The 10,060-nt window shown below is 43.3% G+C and overlaps 1 protein-coding gene across 1 annotated transcript in view; it reads right to left on the minus strand.

Moving 5' to 3' along the window:
* Notum (palmitoleoyl-protein carboxylesterase notum) overlaps positions 1–7,952 on the minus strand; it is a 28,297-nt gene extending 20,345 nt beyond the window's left edge. Inside the window, exon 1 of the mRNA XM_071588865.1 lies at positions 7,848–7,952. Within this exon, the coding sequence (XP_071444966.1) occupies positions 7,848–7,919 (72 nt within the window). The 5' untranslated portion in view covers positions 7,920–7,952. The remainder of the gene's footprint in view (positions 1–7,847) is intronic.
* Between the last annotated feature and the right edge of the window lie 2,108 nt (positions 7,953–10,060).

Here is a 10,060-nt window from a genome sequence, read left to right on the forward strand (position 1 = left end):
CCTACTGAAAACTAGTCAGTGAGGCTATGCAGTCAATGAAGAAAATACGGTAAGTAGGGATAACGATGGAAATGAGATGAATTTTCACTTTTACCCATCGATCGGCCTTGCAAGAGTAAACGCAATATCATCTGTCATAGAATCCTTATCGTTCCCACTTAAATAATTGAAATATCCCTTTTACACTATATAACCAATTTTTTGTTTTTTAAAAATAAGTTTGGTCCACGGCCAAATTTAATAAAATCGTAAAATGTAAATAAAACCTTTAAAATCAAACCAATTCAATTTATGAAAATTCTAATAACCAAAAATTTCACTTAACACATTCTGAGAAGTCAGAATGACCCTATTCACGCAATGAAAATTCGTTCACGAAGAAAAATTGTTAACATAATTACACACTACTAATTGCAAGATCCTCCAAATAATATTTGTTCGAAACGCTGAATTTTCGTCTTTCAAATTAGAAATGCCTTTTTTATTCCTCATGTAATTTCTGCGACCACAAGGGGATCGGTAATGGAAATGTTTTTTCTACTGACTAGGAAGTGACGTCTTTACGTGCTCCGAGATGCTCCCGATCCCTTTTCGACCCAGAAAAACGCTTAAGCTCCTGGATGACGGTTTTTATAGCCTGAAAATAACAAATCTAAATCCTATAATTAGACTCTGTCACACCTGCACGCTTAAAAAAAACACCTTTCCAACAATAAGTGATTTCTCCCTCCGAAACTCCTTGTAATGACTTTTCTTCGGCGACTGAGCTCAAATAGAACATTCATTGAACTCCATCCTAACACTCAATTAGAAACCTAGGGGAGACATCAAATTCAATATTAATGAATAATGTTGTATAATATAGTAAAGTTAGCAGATAAATCACGATAATAAAGCGCGATTTTAACCATACGGCTATATTATATTAACCATATGGTTAACTCGTATAACGGTGGCCACTAAACTTTTGTTAAATGGCATAAAATTAATTTTAATATTCTCTTCGTCCAGCAGATTTATTAGTTAAAGCTGCCTAATCTTAAGTACACACTGTCATTGCCTTGCAAAAGGCATATTGTATGTACTTAGAGAATAAATCCAAAACCAAAGAGTATACTTTGGTACCATTTCCAAAATTGGTTTAAAAGAAATACACAAGCGAGCTGTAGCCGTGATTACATTTCGTCTCATTTCTTTTCCTATTTACCATCATCGTAGTTTCCCATAATGGGTCTCCGAAAAAAATATCCCACCTTGAGTCTCTTCCTCTCATCACCGTCCTTCCTTCTACTGCGGGGAAATACGTTTCGGGTAAAAAATGAAAGCTCTCAAACAAGAGGTCTCGCCGTGGAGTCCCTACCTCTGAAGTAGGTATTTGGCAGGTGGCATAGCAGAAGAGCTTCAGGGCCAGTTTCCCTTCTCGGAAATGCATCACTGGACTGGAGAGACAATTCAAAAGTAATAGCCACATTCACACGGACTTACCTGGCGGCTGTCGCCGCACAACAGCTCGGGGAGTGTCGGAATTGCAAAGGCAAAAAGTCTCTCCAGTTCAAGTGGCTCAGTTGTCCTGCGCGTGAATTTCATAATATTCACGTAGTCGTGTGAATAGTAAAAGATAAAAATGCGTAGATTGGTAATGGTTATCCCATACGTTCTACCCTACTAAATGTATTCTCAACATAAAGGCAAGATTCGTTGAAGATTTTTTTCAAACAGGAGATTTGTGCTATACAGGCTACGGAATCACCAAACTTAAGACCCCGAATATTTTTTAAACTATGATTGGCGAAAAAAATAGTACCTACTCAATCTTTTGGGATGGGTCACATATTTCAGCAATACCGTCCCCGAAATTTGAAGACGCAGCGCATTTGTCCATCAACCCTCGTCATAACACAGAAAATATTGGGGAAAAATCAATTCTGATTTCATAAATAGCTTTTCTCATTTCTTTGGCTAAGAATTGAAAGTGATCAGCTCATAGGGTCTACGGTGCTAAACAGAAATCGTGACACGCACCCAAATACCACATGACTTCTCTTAAGACTGTTACTAAGAAACGATAACTTGAACAATGGTATAATGCACACACTTGTCAATTCACAAGTTTGCATAAGGGACATGAGTAAACGCGCGGATTTACTACACAATATTAGATTAACAATGAAAGAGTAGATCAGCCGCCTAAAAATTAGGTTGAAAAACTTAAGTGACGCGGTGCGTATGAAAAAAACACATGCGACCGTTTTATGACCCATAACTTGTATGATGCTGACCCTTAAAGTGTGGTGACACAACCTACCGGTTGCTACAACAGGAGATGACGGCATGAGCTGACAAATTTGTGTACGAAGTAACTTGTAATATCTTGGGTGGATTCTACCCACGAATGATTCGTTTGCTAGGGCTTAGTGCAGGCCAACATATCATCTAAACTTCAAATGCATGTATTTTAAAAGAGATTTAAACAAACGGTCATTTCATTTAGTATTTGGAATCATTTAGAAGTGCTTCATACTTACCTACGACACATATAGCTTTCTAGGTAGGCTCGAAGTTCGGGGGGATCGAGATGGTGCGGGGGCTAACGAACTGGCTTCCCACCCTAAGGGCGCGGGTTCAAGTCCCGGCGGTTGAATATTTTCAGAGGTATCTCGATCCCTACTTGAGGTGCTTTGTGGAGAGCACTCTGAGTGAGTACGCCGTCCGTCGGATGGGACGTTAAATTGCGGACCCCTTGGCGCCTTTCGTAAAGAGTAGGCTAATGCCGACGCCGGGTTTCTCTCCACCCTTCATCCTTTCCTGTCCATCCCCTATGGCGCAAATGACCTCAGCTGTCGGTCCCCCCCCAAAACTACTACTACTCGAAGTTTGGATTTCAAATCCTTGATTTAAAATTCAACAACATGACCAAGTTGTTTAAACTTTTTACCACTGGAAAAATAAAAATTTACCTAAATCTTTTATACGAGAAAATTTGTTTGTTTCGTCTTATTTTCAGAAAAAAAACGTTGAGGTTGACAACATCAGCATGATTCCGAGCTTTGATTCCTCTTCGCTAGGGTGAACACGGCGTCCGCATTCAGTAAATATTTTTACACACCTTCCTCTATTGCTATCGTACGAATGAAGATTAGCCTAAAAATTTTTCGAGTTATATTCCCCGAGTTCCCAAGCTCTGGCTTCCCACACCACCACGGCCTGTTAAAAAATTCGAGAATTTCTGACAGGTCACGGAGGGCTTTCGACTCATCAAATATGTAAATGCCGATACGGGCTGGGCAACAAGTTCAAAGGAATTTGAAACAAAATAAAAACGCCTCGTATGCCTTCGACCAACACAGAAAAATCAATTTTGAAAGTGGGGAAATTTCAAAGGCGACTTAAGGTCAGACATTCACCCCGTGGAAATCGCCCTGAATTATTGTGCTTTCAGTGAAAAAGAAATTACAAATTCAACCGAATTGCATAACACGAGAAACAAGATGCGAGACTCAAGACACCCGAAGTCGGAGGGGGACCCCTGATGGAGCGGCGGGAGAAAACGGAATGCTAATCGCATTTCGGAGCCTTTGATCCTTTGGCGCGGGATGAAAGAAACCCACCCGCTATAACTAGGCTGGAAAGCCTGCTTCCACCGATGGCGGTCTCTATCGGAGACATTACGAAACTTCTCTCCGAACGAAATGAAGGTTTTGGAGAAGGCGGGCGTTTCGAAGAGTGTAACATCTGGAACCACAACATGTCCTGACCGTTGCAATCACGTGAAGTCGAAGTATAGAGTACTATGTTTTTCATTAATTTGTATTCCAGTGATAGTGCATTATTTTATAGGAAATTTATAAGAAAATCAATTTTTGGTCAAATAATAACTTATAAAACATTCAATGATGACTTAGGGAAACATTTTTTTTGCCAGTCTTATTGTAACAATGAATACGATATGGAAGCAAGAGGCAGCACCGTAAGGGACAATTTTTTTTTTAAATTAAGCAACCGGGCCAAATTATTTCCGAAGGATATATACTCTTTCTGCTGGATCGTTGTATTTGATTTACATTAACATGCAAGACAAATTGAAATCGTCATCGCATTACTGTCAATTTATAGAGCAAAGATAAATTTTATCCTTGAAAATATAACTATAGTACATTTATCGTTGTAACATCTCGAAATCCCACAAGGTCAAAAGGCTGAAGTGTCATGCCATTACTCTATCATGTTCAAGCATGTGTAAAATTCGGTAATACGCAATACTTTCATGGCAAGAATCGACAGGATTAATTACTGAACCTTACCACAACAAAAGATATTCCTTCACAGCGGTTTCTTGGGAATAACTTTCCGCCCGAGCAAGGGCACAACGGACACAATAAGGAGTGGATCGTCGTACAAATTTTCCACCTTCACGAATTTCACTGAAACACCGAAAACCACGCAACACCGCATCAGGTAAGAGGAGCAGTCCCGCCGGGGATGAAGATAAGATCGACCTCAGATTCAAAAACGAAACCGCCCCGGCACGGAAACGACTCCTCTCGGCGCCCTGCCGCGTCTTTTGTGACACGGCGGGCACCCGGGGAAGAAGAGTATGGGGGAGGGTTTTTTTTTAGCGGCCAGTTCCGAGAACGACCGAATACGTATCTTGTTCCGCCAGAACCCCCACAGGAATCGTCAAATAGAACCGAAAAACGTTTTCACTCTCATAAAGACCCAGCGGGGCTGTCCTCCTCCCGAATGGGACCTTCTCTTCCGGAAGTGCCTCGGCGAGAGGGAGGGGGGAGAGGGCGGGAGGGGGGGGAGTAAAGACGAGGAAGGAGGGTGGGGGTAGAGCGCTTTCGTGCAGCATTCGAAGAGCGAGTCAGTGAGCGGTGTGTGGCGATTAAGATTAAAGTGGCGACGTCCCGACGGAGGTGGAGAGGAAGTGTCCGTCGGCGTCTGCACGAGAGCCGTTTCATCCTGCGCATTCCTGACTCGGGAGAAAAATCGTCCGCCATCACGAAATAAAAAAAAAGAAAACAGAACGGCGACAAGGTCAGCGTGACGACAGAGCGATAGCGGAGGGTTTGGTGGGGTATGGGGGGATAGGGAGAGGGGTGGGAGGCGGGAGGACGACGATGGAAGTGGGGGGAGGGGGGGTGCCAGAGACGGAAATCATGGGGGTGGGATGAGGTCGGAGGGGAAAAAGGAAGGGGGGTGGGCAAAGGGACGGTTGGACATCATCAAAAGGGTCCCGAGAGGAACAAAACCTGAACGCACCGGGGAAAACATTATGCGTGCGCATTCACACGTCCCCTTCGAGTTATTAAGCGATTAATCTGAAGCGAAAGATGAATTTGAAGCTGTTACCTGTCCGCGCATTTTCCCGCAAACAGGCAGAACATTTCCACTTTCGCGCTCACCTTCCACTGTATAAATTTAAATGATATTTAAAATTACCGGAAGTGTGAAAGTGCAGTCAGTTGGCAGGAAAACTTTCAGTCCGCGAAAGGCTTACAATTTAACTTGTGCGTTGAAGAGACCGCCTGAAGCTATCCAAAATTTTGGCTTTCATTTTCATGGCTTAAAGGTTAATGAAGGGTTAGGAGATGCCTCAGAAAAATGCGATAAAACTGAATAAAGTCTCATATAATACAATATTTTCTCGGGAATGGCTTCGAAAATGTACGGAAAGCAAGGATTTTCTAAACAATTGATTCTTTCGGTGGCTTACTCCCAAAATGGAATTTGTTCGCATTTTCAACCTAAATTTTCTAAGCGCTGCAATTTTAAGTTACACGTAATTTAATTATATAATCGTGGATAAGGATAAAAAGTAAACATTTCTAAAAGAAAATATACCAAAGGTTACTCAAATATAGAAGAGCTGTTTTAGGATTCATTTCATTATAACAATGATCTTTACGCTAAACGTAACCCCACGGATCCGACCCCAATGCTGACTAAATGGAAAAATGCTTGATTTGCTTCCCAAGATCGGGACCACAAATGTTGAAATAACTAAGTCAATTTAATTAGCAATCTGTAAACTGATATTACTTCGGTGTTCATTGCCTGTCACGCCATCAATCCTTCCAATCTAAACTCGTATCGCCCAGCATCTCATCAAAGCATTCTACCTACTCGATAAAAGAGCGTGATGATCCTTACCTTTACCTTGTGATAATGGAAGAACTGTAAGCATTCATTATGAAGAGAGACGCGTAAAGGGATGTTTCCACCGTCTCAGATTTTTTACCTATTAACTACGTCATCATAATGGTGAAGTTTAGCATGTTTAGATGATCTGATACATGTCCGCTCTACAAAATTCAAATAAAATTTTCACGACATTATATTTTACCACCATAAATTAAAATGCAATTAGGATTTTCGTGTATTTTTTAAATGTATAGAATGTTTAGAATTTAAAAAGACTTTCTGAATAACATATGATAATGTACACCGAAGGGGCCATGAAAACCAACACAGCAATCAACTCAAGTTTGGTTTTGAAAGTTGAGCGTAGAACTCATCCAGAGCTCAGCCCCAAGGAGTGTGCAATCCAGGCATTCAGGGTGGGTGGGTGGGTGTGGGGGGGACAATTTCCCTCGCTCTTCCAAACGCGGTTTAACACGAAGTTGAAACGATAAGTAAATCGGAGCGCTTGGATTTCAAATGGGCGGCATCACGCAAGTTTTGAATATGGGTCTCTCCGCTCAGTAAGCCCTACATTCTATCCAATAGACTATCATGAGGTTACTACGCTCAAGGGTCTCGGGATTTTTGCATTCAGACAGTGCATAGTTTTTTAGTCTCTTTTGATTCGGTAGTCACGGAAGAAATTACCAGTAGTGTGGCCCCATGACCTCTCTCCCATGAACCCGCTCCATCCTCCGCTCTGCGATATACATCACAACAGAACCCAAAACGCAGATTATAGAGTATTCCAGTCAACGTACGAGATGCTAAACTGAGCGGGATTCACCACAAATTTCTTTAAATTAGTCACACCGAGCAGCGAAACTCAGACATCTCTCATGGGTCGAAGAACAGTTTCCTCTTAATTCTTTGCTTTCTCGCGTCCATTCCACCAAAAATTTCACACGCATACCCCCCCAGTTAAAAATTCACCGTTTCACTGCAAATTACTGTTCCTGCTACAGTTGTCCTTTGAAGTTTAATCTGGATAGTCTTAATATATTGTAATTCTATTAGCCAGCGCGTTGCATAATACAGCTCAGTGATCAACCCGTAGTTTGGTTTTGGTTGGAAGAGAGGTCACCTCGTACCCACTTAGACCTAAGGGGTCTGTGAATTTCACGCTTTAAGGGTTAGGATGACGGGGAGGGTGGGAGGAAAGGGCGCAGTTCCTTTACCTGTGCCACCTGCGGTTTTCCAGGAAGTTCTGGTACCCAGAAAATCGCACCGCTTGGGCGGAGCTTGGGGCGTAAAGAGGCATCGTCCGGATCCTCCGGTCAGTAGCCAGGGCCCTACCCACTGGGACACTACCTTCCCAAAGACCTACCAAGTGTATACCTACTCAACCGATACATTTATTGGAAAACAATAGTGCCTGTGGTCGCCGAAGATTTATATCCGGACTTGCAAATAATAATGTCGCAGCAGTGAAATATGCACTGGAGAAAATAAAAAAAAACAAATTAACCGACGTACGCGGCGAGAAGATAGAGGAGACCATATATGGTGTGAATGAATAGGTTGAATTAATTTTCAAAACAGTATTTTGGGCTCTATTATGGTGAAGTTTCCACTCTCCCCCATCGAATTCATCTTCGGGCTGATTACCGAGGATTGTCACTACGGGCTCGCGCCAGAGCGCCGTGTGAGGTGTGTCGCCTTACCTGCATTTTCCGCAATGTCTCAGAGGGCTTATTGACTTCCGCGTGGTCCGTGAATCGGATGAGATGCTCCATGGCGTTGACTGCGTTGGAGGTCACCGTATTGCCCCGGATCCCCTCGGCCGCCCGCTGTCCAGATGGGGTCGCGTACTCCGAGGCGGGCGACTGCGGCACCGGGAGCCTCTGCGGGCTGCATCCGCTCCGATTGGCGGGCAGCGTGAAGATCAGGAGGAAAGTCCAACTGCAGAACTGCTGGGAAGAGTCGTAGTCACACTTTAGTTATTACATGAACTCAAGGGTAGGATTTACCTCACATCTGGTTTTTATTTCCAACTTACTTGTACTTCAAGAGAAGGCCGTTTCGATTCGACACTCGAAACGTAAAGTTACGAATACATACCAGCTACGAACTCTCTATTTCATATCGATTTCCGTATAAATTATCCTTCACTTTTTACTGATCAATTGTATTGCATTCTTGTTTGTACATATCCTAATAACATTCATGCCAGAGAAATAGTTAGTCAGGTTTCAATAGAAACAACATCGAATTTAATGTGAACACGCCTTGAGAATGCCAAGTCAATTTACGAATCTCCAACTAAGTAAAACAACGTGTAAGTGACACAGTTCGTCCCACATCAGCCTGCTCGCGTTCATCATTCTATTCATTCACGAGAGATTTTTGCGTGTGTTTATGGGAAACGAAGAATTTAATTGATTCCATACAACGGGAAAGAATTTCATGTCGTAACGGGGGGCACGATTACTTAGAGGCAAGCTCCATCATGGAATCCTTATATCCACCATCGTTTTTAATCTCAGCCGAAGGGCATCATCAAAAGAATTTAACAAGATGTGTGGAGCAACTAGAAATTTATTACCAGAATTTCCCTAGGGAAGTAAGCAAGCGCCTTAAATTGTGATCAACGCTCAACCTCCAACAAACGCACACTGACGGAGGTTTCATGAGTATTTCCACGTCCTTTTTTTGTACAAGTCCTTCGTTGAGATTATATATTCCAAAAGGTATGCCGAGTGATATATCTCGACACAGGAACACTCTTCTTGTACGAGGTGTAAGGGTTGGTTCGCTTGAGTTCTACATTCAAAGTGAACTAAAACAAAATTGTACTAAGGCCGCGCTGAAGTAATCCGTCCGTGAAGGTCCGAAATGAACACCATCAACTCAACATCAATGAAACACCACTTACAGCAAGGTATCCAAGCAGTCGACGCCAAATTTAATTTTCTTTAGCGCAAAAAAAAGAGAGAAATCCACTCATTACAGTTTTACGAGGATGCGGGTTATCAAATTCGTTTCACAAGGCATCCCCCGTCTCACTGAAAGAAACAGTTTCTAGCATCAAGAGTGTTTTAGCCGTTTTCTTAAGGCGCAGCATTTGAATATGAATCTTATCTATCGACCAGTATGCATTGTGAGGAAAATGCTGGCTGGCTCTCCTGAGATGATATCCTGATGAGAATCAGTGGTAATAAAAACAAAATCGTGACGCGATAAAAAAAATTATCTTGTAAACAGGACAAGGTCACACTGTAACGCCGGCAGTATGGGGGCACAGGTTTTTCTTGTGAGGAAAAGGGCCGGTGGTGTCTGATCGCAACCCATCGCACTGACCAAAAATTATAATGAAAATGATTTCCCACGCCTTAATCTCCCCGATTAAAAATATAACTCTCGCCTTTGGTTAGCACTCTCGTCTCCGAGAGACCTGATGGGAGGGGAGAGCGGGGGGGAAGCATTAATGGAAAAATTAAACCTTCCGACACCGATTCCTGGGAAAAGGGGAAGTTCTCGCTTGCTCTCTAAGATTTTGTTCTTCGCTTTTTGGGCGGGGTGAGCGCCCAAAAGAAGAATTCCCTCTCCCCATCTCCCTCTCTCTTCTCCGCCCCCCCGACCCCCCTCTCCTCTCTCTTTCTCTTCCCACCCCTTCCTCCACCTTTCGACTCCGGAAAGAAAACAGTGGGCCGGAGGGAGAGAGGGTTGAGGGCGGACGTGGGGGGAGATTATGAAGGAGCCGCGGAGGGTTTTCGGTGCAGAGAGGGGCCGAGAGATTGGCGTTAAAGGAAAGAAGTGGGACACGGAGGTGAGGAAGGTGTGTCGGGGGGGGGGGGGGTGAGTAAGGGGAGGGGACGTGTGGCGGGAGGAGGTTGGGGGTGGGGTGGCAAGTGTGCGGTGAAGGGGAGGGTTCTGG

This window comes from Hetaerina americana, unplaced genomic scaffold (assembly GCF_022747635.1).
Source record: "Hetaerina americana unplaced genomic scaffold, ioHetAmer1.1.p SCAF_1, whole genome shotgun sequence".
Taxonomy (NCBI): domain Eukaryota; kingdom Metazoa; phylum Arthropoda; class Insecta; order Odonata; family Calopterygidae; genus Hetaerina; species Hetaerina americana.